The sequence below is a fragment of the Felis catus genome, chromosome B2, assembly GCF_018350175.1.
Source record: "Felis catus isolate Fca126 chromosome B2, F.catus_Fca126_mat1.0, whole genome shotgun sequence".
NCBI classification, from domain to species: domain Eukaryota; kingdom Metazoa; phylum Chordata; class Mammalia; order Carnivora; family Felidae; genus Felis; species Felis catus.
Window position 1 is genome coordinate 134,661,009 of NC_058372.1, and position 13,919 is coordinate 134,674,927.

General features: G+C 36.7%; 1 protein-coding gene across 3 annotated transcripts in view; it reads left to right on the forward strand.

The window, feature by feature from the left end:
• Window positions 1–13,919, forward strand: part of PCMT1 (protein-L-isoaspartate (D-aspartate) O-methyltransferase) — a 52,886-nt gene that overhangs the window by 19,706 nt on the left and 19,261 nt on the right. For 2 of the 3 annotated variants that reach the window (XM_023254498.2, XM_023254497.2), the window contains exons 2-3: window positions 2,518–2,622; window positions 3,833–3,864. In XM_023254498.2, coding sequence (XP_023110266.1) covers window positions 2,518–2,622; window positions 3,833–3,864 — 137 coding nt within the window. Of the gene's footprint in view, window positions 1–2,517; window positions 2,623–3,832; window positions 3,865–6,862; window positions 7,381–13,919 lie in introns of those variants that run through there. The other variant, XM_045058195.1, reaches the window with a different exon arrangement.

The window sequence follows — 13,919 nt, forward strand, 5'->3', positions numbered from 1 at the left end:
CAAGTCCCTTCCCAGATACATGATTTGCAGATATTTTCTCCCATTCTATGAGTTATTTTTCACTTTCTTGATAGCATCCTTAAGGCACAGAAACTTTTAATTTTGATGAAATCCAATTTCTATTGTTTTCTCTTGTTGCTTGTGCTTTTGGTATTCTATCTGTGAATCCATTGCCAAATCCAAGGTCATGAAGATTTACCTCAATATTATCTTCTATGAGTTTTATGGTATTAACTCATATATTTAGGTCTTTGATCCATTTTGAGTTAATTTTTATATATGATATGAAGTAAAGTTTGAGTTTCATTCTTTTACATGTGGTTATCCAGTTGTCCCAGCACTGTTTGTTGAAAATGACTGATCTTTCATCATTGAATGGTCTTGGCATCTTCGTCATCTCACCGTCTTTTAAGTTCCTTTCTTATAGCCAGTGCTGTGAACATCCAAGTCCCAGGACTATGTTCCGTATTTTAGTACTTAGTGCTGCTACTCCTTTAGAGGGGAATGATTTTGTGTGTGCTTCATCTGTATCCCCTGCTTCTCCTTTTTCTCTCGGAGTCTTTTAACCTCATCCCATCCCCACCCTGGTTTTCTGTACCCACAGGCTTACAGCAATGGGAGGAACTTTGTTGGAATTTAGTGTTTATTTTATAGGTAATTCGAAGTCTGAATATTCTCTGCCTTCTAGTAATATGAAGGCATGGGTCATGTGTGGTTTTATATATGCCCCTTCATGATCTTAGGTTGAGGATTTTTTGAGTGACTATGTGAAGAGATTCAGGTTCTGGTAACTGCCATTACTAACCTTTAGAACCTGGACACTCCACAGTTAATGAATAAATTAAATAAGTTTGCATAAATATTTGAAACTTCTCATGATGCTTTTACTGAAGTCTTATTTTTTTTAAATTTATATGAGTAATCTCCACACCCAGCTTGAACTCACAACCCTGAGATCAAGAGTCACATGTTTTTCCTTTTCCTTTTTTTAAAGTTTAAAGTTTTAAAGTTTATTCATTTATTTTGAGAGAGAGAAAGAGTGAGAGAGTGTGCACACACACACATGCCTGCAGGGGAGGGACAGAAAGAGGAAGAGAGAGAATCCCAAGCAGGGGTTGCACTATCAGCGTGGAGCCTGATGTGGGGCTCGATCTCACGAACTGTGAGATCATGACCTGAGCCGAAATCAAGAGTCAGAGGCTCAACCGACTGAGCCACCCAGGTGCCCCAAGTCACATCCTGTCTCAACTGAGCCAGCCAGGCACCCCACTAAAGTCTCATTTTTCAAAGAAAATTTTTTAATGTTTGTTATTTTTGAGAGAGAGAGAGAGAGAGAGAGAGCGAGCACGAGCGGGGGAGGGGCAGCGAGAGAGGAAGACACAAAATCTGAAGCAGGCTCCAGGCTCTGAGCTGTCAGCACAGAGCCCAAAACACAGGACTTGAACTCACGAACCATGAGGTCCTGACCTGAGCTGAAGTTGGAAGCTTAACCGACTGTGCCACCCAGGCACCCCTAAAGTCTCATTTTAAAATAGTTATTCATAACGTTGCCAAATTCAGCAAAGCATATTTTGGTTAAAAAATTTTATTTCTTGAATGTTAAAGTCAAGTTCATACATTTAATCTTACAGTTTTTAGATCTGTGAGGACAGGAATATGCTATCTTGTTTATTTGTATAATCCTAAGCATATACCATTTTGTCTGGTATGTATTAGACAGTCAATAAACTTACTGAGTGAGTTAATAAGGGCTTTACTGAATAACAACATGGTACCATGAAGGTTATTCTAATTTAATGTATTATATTTAATCTCAAAGAATGAATAGTTGGGGGACCCATATATAATCATTACTCACCCTGCTTTCCTTCTTGAAAAATTTCTTTTCGCTTGGGCTTTGTAACAGTTTATCTACTTGATTTTCATCCACCCTTGTGACTGCTCTTTGTCATAATCTCTGAAGGTTCTGCTTCCTTTGCACATCTCTTCAGTGTTCGCTTTTGTTTTTCTTCCTGTGTATTCTTCCCTGGCCACTTATTTCACTTCCGTTGCTTCAGTTACCATCCGTATAACTAGAAATCTTTATCTCCGCCCTAGCTCTCTTTCCTGAACTCCAGATCCACGTGTTCCGTGGACTGCTGCGTATCTCCACCTGTATGCTCTTTAGCCATTAACTGAATAAGTAAGTTACCCTTTTCTCCTTAACTCTGCTCCTTCTGTAGGATTTCTCAAGTCAGTGTATGACATCAGCATTTCAGCCATTATCCCCGTTCTTCCTTCAAAGCTAGTTATTTAAGTATACATTACCTATTAAATATAACTCAAATCCTACTTTTCTTCATCCTAACTGTCCTCACTGAGGACCAGGTTGTGTTTACCTGGGTCATTGCAACAACTGCCATTCTTGCTCTCTTCCAATCCAGTCTCTACAGTGCAACCAGAGTAATTATTCTAAAATATAGGTAATCATCTCATCATCTCACTCCCAGCTTAAAATGTTTGCCTCATTCGTTTCAGAAAATGGAATCATCAAAACAGATAAAGTGTTTGAAGTAATGCTGGCCACAGACCGCTCCCACTATGCAAAATGTAACCCTTATATGGATTCTCCACAATCAATAGGTGAGCTTCTGGATTTCTGAAATTGTCACATTTTTACTCATTAACTGTATAATTTTTTGTTAAGTAAAACTAGTTTGAGACACAGATATTATTACCTTGCTAATTTGAATTTTATGCCTCAGGAAGTTTCATAATCCCAAACATAACCATTTCAATAAGATGATGTTATGTGTATGTTTTCTGTTTTCTCAAACTGTATATAATCTATATAAACAATATTTTAAACATTCTTCATAAAACATACTTTTAATGAAAATTTAAGTTTAAGCTGAGTGCTCTTTAGGGCCTCAATGTTGACTGAGGTGGTTTTTCACATTAGTATCGGTTTTTTAAATCAATATTAAAGGAAGTAAGCGTAATAAAGTAGTTATTGATTTCTCTGCTTCACTTGCCCTGAATCTTTTGGTTTGTGCTTGATTTCAGAAAGTTCTTTATTTAACTCCTTCTCCTGAAGCAGTTTTTGCTGAACTGCTGAGCCTTGGCAGTGGGCGCCTTTGAGGCTTAGAAGTGCCTCGGGATCCTGTCGGCCAGCCGCCATACTTTCTTCTTTCAAAGCACTATAACAGTCAGCAGAGAAGATCCTGGGGAGCTTCTGAACCCCGAAGGCACCTGCTACCACCGCTCAGTGAAAATTGCTTCAGATGCAGAAGCAGGTAAATAAGTTTTGAGAAAGCAGCACCGGAAGAAAAAACTTGAAAGCTAAACACTACGAAAAGATTGTGAATTACCATCAGGTGTTAGTATATAGAGCAAATTGAAGTAGGTGTTAGTCTCTTAATCTACTCGGAGTGCCAGTTAGTTGTTCATTAAGTTGTCGGAAGTATGAAGCCACTTAATTTTGCAAAGATTTTGCATACCTATTGTATATGGAAGTTTGTTTTCTTTTCATAAATCTGGAGAGGAAAACAAGCCATAAAGTTACCAACTCAACTTACTTTTTCAGCTAACTATACGGGAGAAGAAATTTTCAGAAATAGTGGGAGTGTTGTACTAGAAGAGCACATCGGCCTTTGGCATGATTGTATTTTCTCATTTTAACTGCTGCTTGACAGTACTCTAAAATGCAAAATAAAAGTTTTATTTTCTTGAGATCATAAAAACAAAAAATATTTTATGACAAAGAATTTGTGGATGTGAGGAAAGGAGTTACATGGAGTATCTGGTATGTTTTTGCATCGAATGTGTCAGTAGTTCTCTTCTTCTTTTGCAGGTTTCCAAGCAACAATCAGTGCTCCACATATGGTAAGTTAACTTTGGTCATTCGGGCACAAATGGATCACAGTTTTCCACTAAGATGGGTTTTTTTCAGTAAAAAAGGTTTAAAGAAAGTTAAATTTTATCATCTATGAGCTATGTCGGTTGGTAATGAGCCTCTTTTATTAATCCATGATCTATAGAAGGAAGCCTTCTTGGTAGAAACTGTCATTAAAGTTTTTGTTGGTTGTCACTGGTATCTAATCATGTAAAAATTGGATATAAAAGGTTATTTAGTGATGAGTGAATTAGGGAGAGAGTATTTTAAATGATATAATGGACATATCATAAAATCTCAAGTTGAATATTATTTGAAATATTTTATTTGGAAAATCCATTAGGGGTTGGTCAAGTATAGCAGCTATGAAAATTTGTAACTTTGAGAAAGACCTATCTTAAGTTATCTAGCACTTTCAATCTGTTGGGAATTTTCTTGGGTTTTAAATGTCAGTTATTTGAATGAGTCCTCTATTGGTTTTTGGAGAGAAAAACAATAGCTTTTCTGATTCTCTGAAAGTATTTGGGGTTGGAGAAACTCTTATTTAAACGTAAAGACCTCTTTGTACCAAAATAAAGTCATATATATGATGAATTGGTAATTATACTAGAAGAAAATATAGGAAAATTATTACTTATAAGCATTAAATAGAAATGACTTTTTAAAACATTACAAGGGGCACCTGGGTGGCTCGGTTGTGTCCAACTTTGGCTGAGGGCATGATCTCATGGTTCATGGGTTCGAGCCCCGCGTTGGGCTCTGTGCTGACAGCTTAGAGCCTGGAGCCTGCTTCAGATTCTGTCTCCCTTTCTCTGCCCCTTCCCTACTCATGCTCTGTCTCTCTCTCCCTCCCTGTCTCAAAAATAAATAAACATTAAAAAATAAAAATAATTGCAACTATGTGGATGGAACCAGAGGGTATTATGCTAAGTGAAATTAGTCAGAGAAAGACAAATACCATATGACTTCACTCATATGAGGACTTTAAGACACATAACAGATGAATTCAAGGGAAGGGAAGGGAAGCAAAAATAATAGAAAAACAGGGAGGGGGACAAAACATAAGAGACTCTTAAGTATGGAGAACAAACAGAGGGTTGCTGGAGGGGTTGTGGGAGGGGGAATGGGCTAAATGGGTAAGGGGCATTAAGGAATCTACTCCTGAAATCATTGTTGCACTATATGCTAACTAACTTGGATATAAATTAAAAAAATAATAATAATAAAATAAAACAAAAATAAAGCATGACAAAAGACAAAGAGGCCTGATATATTTTGCAACATAAAAAATTGGGATTTCTAGGGTGCCTGGGTGGTTCAGTCGGCTAAGCATCCAACTTCGGCTTGGGTCACAATCTTGCAGTCTGTGAGTTCGAGCCCCGTGTTGGGCTCTGTGCTGACAGCTCAGAGCCTGGAACCTGCTTCGGATTCTGTCTCTCTCTCTCTCTCTCTGCCCCTCTCCCACTCACGTTCTCTCTCCAAAAAAACATTAAAAAATTTTTTTTTAAAAATTGGGATTTCTGCAGAGAAAAAAATGTTACAAGCAAAATTAAAAGAAAAACTGAGGGAAGTATTCAATAGGTAAAGTACAAGAATGATAGTTCATAGAAGAAATACAGATGACATTAGCACTTAAGCCAATGAAAAGATGTCATTTTCATTTATATTTACATACTTAATAAATTACACATTAGTGTTGTAGTAAAGTACCATTTTTCATGAACAGATTGTCAGAGATCAAAGAGCTTAATACTTTGTACTGGAAAGGGGAAACTGACAATTAATATACAATATACTTTTTTGTTGAGAGAGTACATTGGTAGTGTTGGAAAGCAGTTTGGCAAATCTATAAAATGTGAAATAAATGTACCTTACACTCTTCAGTTTAAAAAAAAATTTTTTTTAATGTTTATTTATTTTTGAGAGAGAGAGAGAGAGAGAGAGAGAGAGAGAGGCAGAGGCAGAGTGTGAGCAGGGGAGGGACCGAGAGAGAGGGACATACAGAATCTGAAGTAGGTTCCAGGCTCTGAGCCATCAGTACAGGGTCTGACACGGGGCTCTAACTCATGAACGGTGAGATCATGACCTGAGCCGAAGTTGACCACTTAACTGAGCTACCCAGGTGGCCTACACTCTTCAGTTTTATTTCAAGATATTTGTCCTTGAGTAATATAGTATATTTTTATAGGTACAAAGTTACTAACAATGTTCATTCTGCATTATTTATAATAGCAAAAAAAAAAAAAATAACAGTGATCACGAATAGCCCATTAATAGTCAGTGGTTAATAATTATACAGTGAAATACTGTGAAGCTGTTAAATGAGGAGTCTCTGTAGGGACCAGTATGGCAAGATGTTCAGCAAACATTAAGTATAAAAGAAGAGTATGTAAGAGTGTTTACAGTATTTTGTAATACGCAAAAATCAAGTCTGCACGTATACATATATACATATGTCTTCCTATAGGCATGAAAACTAAAAATGAGTTCTTCTAAGGTCAGAATTAGATGATTGGAGGGTGAAAGGGAGATCTACTTTTCACTCTGCACTCTGTATATTATCAGTTTCTTTTTGTTTTCTTCTTCCCTTTTTTTTAAAGTTTATTTATTTACTTAAGTTGTCTCTATACCCAAAGCTCATACTCCCAACCCCAGGATTAAGAGTCGCTTCTCTGACAGCCAGCCAGGCTCCCCCTTCTTTGTTTTTTTTGTTTGTTTGTTTGGTTTTTTTCCATTCATGGAATAGGAATGGGTTTTTTTATGCATTAACTATTCAAAGAAATGAATGATTTAAAGCAAGTGTAGTCCTAAGATTCCTGCAGGCAGTTTGAAGTACTACTTACAGCAAAAGATTTATGTAGAAGCATTCATTTAATTTTCAAAGTTATTTTGGAGAATTGGTATCCTGCATGTCTGGGAAATTGACTAGAGGGGTGTGTCTTCCTATATCAAAGGAAATACTGCATGAATTTTTCTTTTCCCCTGAAGCTTGGTGCTGAGTATCCAGTTCACTGCCAAAGAAAACATGGCAGAAACTCCATGGCGAAGGATGCATTTTTCGACAAAAAAAATAACAACTTTAGTAAGCTACAATTCACCTACTGTAAAATTCACCCCTTTAAAGTTATGGATTTTAGTCTATTCAGAGTTGTTCAAACATCACCACTATCTAATTTCAGAACATTTTCCTCAGCTCAAAAAGTAATGCTGTACCCATTCACAGTCAATTCCCATCCCTCATCTGCCAAAGTCCTGGTAACTACTAATGTGCTTTTTATTTCTGTCTCCCGGACATTTTGCATAAATGGAATAATACAATATATAGCATTTCGCAACTGGCTTTTTATATTTGCATTTTCAAGGTTTGTATTGTAGCGTGAATCACTACTTCATTTCTTTTTATTGCTGAATAATATTCCATTGTATGAGTATACCACACTTTGCTTTTTTGTCAGTTTGTTTTGACATTTGGGTTGTTCCCACTTTCTAGCTACTGTGATTAATGCTACTATGAACATTAATGTACAAGTTTTTGTGTGTGCATGTATTTTCAATTCTTAGGAGTGGAATTGGTAGATCATATGGTGATTCTAGATTTAACATTTTGAAGAATGGTCAACTGTTTTCCAAATGGCTGCACTGTTTTACATTGCTACCAGCAACGTATAAATGGGGGTTTCAGTTTCTGCACTTTCTTGTCAACACTTGCTATTGTGTGCTTTCTTTCTTTTATCCATCCTAGTAGCTGTGAAGTGGTATGTCATTGTGGTTTTGAGTTGCATTAACCCTAATGATAATGATGTTGAGCATCTTTTCATGTGCTTATTGACCATTTGTAGGTCTTTGCAGAAATGTCTATTCATATCCTTTTCCATTTCTTAGTTGAGCTGTCTTTTAAGAAAAGGCTGCATTTAAAATAATATTTATTGTGGTATAATGCGTATAACATAAAACTTAACATCTTAATCATTTTTTTTTTAATGTTTATTTTTTGAGAGAGAGAGAGCACATGCACGCATGACCAGCGGAGAGGCAGAGCGAGAGAAGGAGAGAATCCCAAGCAGGCCTCCATACTTAGCACAGGGGCTGAGGTAGGGCTTGACCTCACGACTGTGAGATCATGACCTGAATCAAAGTCAAGAGTGAGATGCTCAACCAACTGAGCCACTCAGGTGCCCCTTAACCATTTTTTAAGCATATAGTTCAGCAGTGTTAAATACATTGATACTGTCGTGTAACTAATCTCTAGAACTCTTTTCATCTTGCAAAACTAAAACTTTATACCATTCAACAGTAATTTCCCATTTCCTGGTCTCCCCAGCCCCGGGCGACCACCATTCTATTATCTATCTCTAAGAATTTGACTAGTCTAGATACCTCATGAGTGGAATAATAAAATATTTGTTTTTTTATGACTGGTTTATTTCACTTAGTGTAATGTCCTCAAGGTTCATCCATGTCATAGCTTGTATTAAAAAAAGGATTCATTTTTAATCACTTACATTTCCTTACCTATGTCTCTTAGTAAGGAAAATGTGTGTATTCATGTGTATGTGTATAGTCATGCAGTAGCTCTCTATGTATGTATGTGTGTGCAAGCAGTAATAATACAGTGTCCTTTGATGCTTGTGGAACCAGGATGTGAGTAGAATAAAATAATACTAATTATACATATGAACAAACATTGTAATATGAACAAACATTTGTGATCTTATATCATTTATTGTATAGATCTCAGAAGTATTGAAAGAGAATCGGAAAGCGAGGAGCAACTCTTTGCTCTCTGTTGACATCTCTATTTAATGAACTTTAAAATCACAGACTTGGAAGTAACTACAACCCTAGAATATTTTCCAAAGGCATAATTGAAAATGTAATATATGCATTGGGCAAGAGATTAAAAGCAGCCTGTTAAAATGGCATCCCAGTAGCAGTGAGCACACTTAGCATGCAGATATTGAAACCTAAATATCATTTCTCACTAAATGAGACTAGAGTTCCTTGGAGAAGTGACTGAATATTGGGAAATAAGGAAGTACTCACAGGTTGATGGGTGATGTTGAAAGGACATAGGAATAGGTTTGAAGAGACTCCCAGAGGCCAATTGGAGATAATTTGAGAATTGGAAAATGATACATAATGAAGATAATGTATTTTAACATAGTAAATCAGAAACAAAAATCCATGAGTTCATAGAGATTAAAAACAAAAAAGTAAGACAGAAAATGAAAAACAGAAGAATGCCAATTAATACATATGGAGGGAATAATAAAATTAAAAAAAAATCACTATTTTGGGGGCATGTGGGTGGCTTAGTCGGCTAAGCATCTGACTCTTGATTTCAGCTCAGGTCATGATCTCATGGTTCGTGAGTTTGAGCCCCACTTCAGGCCTGCACTAACAGTGTGGGGCCTGTTTGGGATTCTCTCTCCCCCTCTCTCTCTGCCCCTCCCCTGCTTGCATGCACTGTCACTCTCTCAAAATAAATAAATGTTAAAAAATATATATTTAAAAAATAAGTAAAGTAAATAAATCACTATATTGTAATCATCAATATAACAATTAAATTGGGCAGAGATTGTCAGTTAATCTAAAACAATTTAGAGGGGGTGCCTGGGTGGCTCAGTATTGTTTTTTTTTTTAAGCTTATTTATTTATTTTGAGAGAGAGACAGAGAGCAGGGGAGGGACAAAGAGAAAGGGAGAGAGAATCCCCAACAGGCTCCATGCTGTCAGCACAGAGCCAAACATGGGGCTCGAACTCATGAACTGTGAGATCAGAACTTGAGCCCGGATCAAGGGTAGGACCCTTAACTGACTGAGCCACCCAGGTGCCCCAGTAGTCAGTATTCTGAAGAACAGAAAAGTGGTAGGTGGAGGAGAACTGAAGGGAGAATATTTTATATTGACAAATACAATGCATAATCCTTGAATGGATTGGGGTAAAAACAGCTATAAAGGACATTTTGGGAACAGTTGAGGAAATTTAAGTACAGTGTGTATGTTGGATGATGATACTAAATTGATGATTTTCACGAGTGTGGTAATGGTGATGTGGTTGCAAAGGGAGATGTCTTAGTTTTTTTGGCATATGCGTGCTGAAGTATTTTGCTGTGAAGTATCATAATGTGTACAGCCTATTTTCAGATGGTATGGTAAAACAGTATGGCACAATATATAAACAGTTGGTGACTGCATATGAGGGAAAATGTGTATTCATTGTATTTGTGGGTTTGAAATTTTCCATAATTATAAAAAAACTTAAAATTTTTTATGTTTACTTATTTGTTTTTTAATGTTTGAGAGAGAGCGAGACAGAGCACAAGCAGGGGAAGGGCAGAGAGAGAGGAAGACACAGAATCTGAAACAGGCTCCAGACTCTTAGCTGTGAGCACAGAGCCTGACGTGGGGCTCAAACTCCCGAACAGTGAGATCATGACCTGAGCCAAAAGTCGGATGCTTAACCGACTGAGCCACCCAAGCGCCTCTGTGTTTGTTTGTTTGTTTATTATTTATTTATTTATTTATTTATTTATTTATTTATTTATTTATTTTTATTTTTGAGACAGAGAGAGACAGAACATGAGCAGGGGAGGGGCGGAGAGAGAGGGAGACACAGGATCCGAAGCAGGCTCCAGGCTCTGAGCTGTCAGCACAGAGCCCGACGCAGGGCTCGAACTCACGAACTGTGAGATCGTGACCTGAGCCGAAGTCGGCCGCTCAACTGACTGAGCCACCCAGGCACCCCTGTGTTTATTTATTTTTGAGAAAGACACAGCATGAATTGGGGAGGGGCAGAGAGAGAAGGAGACACAGAATCTGAAGCAGGCTCCAGGCCCCAAGCTGTCATCACAGAGCCAGACACAAGGCTTGAACTCACCCACTGTGAGATCATAACCTGAGCCGAAGTCAGACACTTAAATTAAAAAAGCTTTTAAAAAACTGTTAATTTTGGATTTAGTGATAAACATGGGTTATCCAGAAAAATACTAGCTAGGGTGATAAAAGCATGAAAAATGCTAATAATTGTGATTGAAGGCCTTGACAATAACTCAGCATGCTCCCCTTTTATAAAAGCAAATCTTGTATAGACATACTGCTGAAAAAATATTCCTGGGTTTGTTTTGGAATTAAGATACCACAGTACTGCATATAAACTGGGAATTGACACCTTAAAGAAGTCCCTTCTTGTCCTTTGATTTCTGGATCCAGAAAGACAAGTATTAGGGAAGTTATTTTGTTTCTTTGGTTACTTCCAAGTTCCTATAGTGTGATACTTGTTATCATATTATTAATAGAAAGTATTAAACCTCATAACTGATTGTTATATGAATATTATGAAAGCTGCTTCCGATGTTTAGTCCAGACCTTTTTCATGGTACCAATGTTTTTCACTCTTTAGACAAGAGCCTCTTTTGTGAAGCAATCTATATGAAAGATTGATAAAGTTAGTTCTCTATTACTCTTTTCCCAAAACACACCCCTCCCTCAGTGTACCTTTGTGTGTTACCTCTCAAGGGGTTCTGTGGAATATTAATGACTTTCTGGAACACTGTTTGAAAACCATTGGATTGTGTGTGGCTGTGTCTGTTAAAGGCCTTTTCCCCATTTTATGTTAGTTGTGGAATAGTAGCCTTAACTTTTTCGTTTTTAACTTTTTAATATGGAAAGTTTCCAACACCACATAAATAAATAGAATACTATAATGAACCCTCATGTAGCCATAATCACCTTTAATAATTACCCCAAATTTGTTAATCTTGTTTTATTTTTATTTTGTCTTCCTCTTGCTGAACTATTTAAAAACAAATCTCAAACATAATATTGTTCACCCCTCGTTAGTACTTAAATGTAAATCTGATGACTTTAAAAACACAACTACAGGGGCGCCTGGGTGGCTTAGTTGGTTAAGCATCCGACTTGGGCTCAGGTCATGATCTCACAGTCCGTGGGCTTGTGCCCCGTGTTGGGCTCTGTGCTGACAGTTCAAAGCCAGGAGTCTGCTTCCGATTCTGTCTCTCCCTGTCTGCCTGCCCCTCCCCCGCTTGCAGTCTGCCCGTCTCTCTCTCTCAAAAAGTAAACATTAAAAAAAAAAATTAACTCAACTACAATATTATATCACATCATATTGTTCCTCAGTATGTTATGTTGTCTTAAAACCAGTCCATGTTCAAACTTTACCAGGTGTTTCCAAGAAGTTCTTTTATGGTTGATTTGCTTAAATCAGGATCCTAACAAGGTCCAGACATTACATCTTTTTAGTCTTTTTCAGTCTTCTTAGTCTCTTTTAATTTTAAAAGTCTCCTTTCTTTTTTTAAATCCCACTTATTTACTGACAAAAACTCATCCATTTGTCCTGTAGAATTTCCCATATTCTAAACTTGGTTAAGATTGTTTCCTGGTAATACTTAACTTGTCCCCCCTACCCCAACCTTTTTTTTTTTTTTTTTTTTTTTTTGTCTTTTCAGGAACACTGCCTAATGGTTCTTTCCATTGCATCACATCAGGAGGGACACGATGTCTGATCATTCACTTTAGTGACTGGAATAGTCTTTTCAGGAACTTTTTGTTGAGCTATTACACACATCGAGTAAAGTACACAAATCTTGTGTGTAGCTTGATGAGTGTTCACATATGTGTATGTGTAACCAGCACCCAGATGAAGATCAGTACGTTTCCTATGTCCTAGCAAGTTCCCTCATGCGAGTTCCTTAGCTTCTAACCTTGGTGTAACCAGTATTCTGGCTTTGGTCATGTAAATTAGTTTTCTAAATAGGGCGTTTCCAGTCTGTTCCATTTTGAACATTACCTGTTTCTGATGCTTAAAAAATTTTTAGCTTTTAACAGAATTTCAGACTTACAGAAAAGTTGTAAGACTAGTACAAGTAATTCCCATGTACTTTTTACCCATCTTCCCCTAATGTTAACCTTTTACTACATTTTCTTTATCATTTATTCTTTCTCTTTGTCTTTCTCATATATATGTATATACATGAAATACATGTATTTTCTTTTTAATGAACTCTTTGGGAATAATTTGGGGATGGAATGCTCTTTACCTTCAAAAATAGGACATTCTCAATAACCACAGTATCAAAATCAGGAAATAAACATTAATACAACACTGTTAGCCAGTTGACAGACCTTACTTAAATTTTATCAGTTGTCCTGGTTATGTCCTTTACAGGAAAATACAGAGCTGGAGTTTCATTCAGTTGTCATGTCTTCTTAGTTTTCTTTAATCTGGAACAGTACCTCAGTCTTCTTTTATGGTCTTGAAAATTTTGTGAATATAGGCCAGTTTTTTCTAGAATGTTCCTCAGTTTGGGTTTGTCTCCTGTTTCCTCATGATCAGATATGGGTTATGCATTTTTGCCTGGAATATCCCAGAAGGATGTATTTTAACAGATGCCATATGATGTCAATGTGTCCCATTACTGGTGATGTTAATTTTGATCATCTGACTAAGGTAGTGTCAGCCAGGTTTCTCCACTGAGAAACTTGAATTCCACTGTAAAGTGACAATTTTCATTTTTGTAATTAGTGTTTTGGGTAAACACTTTGAGATTATGTAAATCTTCTGTTATTCCTCAAATGATAATCTACAAGTTTTAGCAGCCATTTATTTTTGCTGAATCAGTTATTACTGAAGTGGTTGCCAAATGGCAGTTTCCTAAGTTCATCATTTCATCAATATGAATTGATTGGGAACAATTTCCCCTTATTCTCCTATTTATATATAGAGAGAGGTTATGTATTTTCTTATTATCACTATGGATTCATGAATATGTATTTTTACCAACCAAGATCTAGTAATGTTTATTGATACTGAACCTGATGATTTTTAATAATGAACGTAAGTAGGTATTTAAGGACAGCTTTTGAGATAACATTTATTGTTTTTGTTTTTTTTTTAACATTTATTAGTTCTAACTTCATATTTTAGAAAAGCACTGAAATGTAAGTTTATAAAGAGGATGGAGTAGGGAAGGCTTTATTTCTTGGTTTGGCCCAAAGCATAAGCAATATGACTTTATTTGATTAAT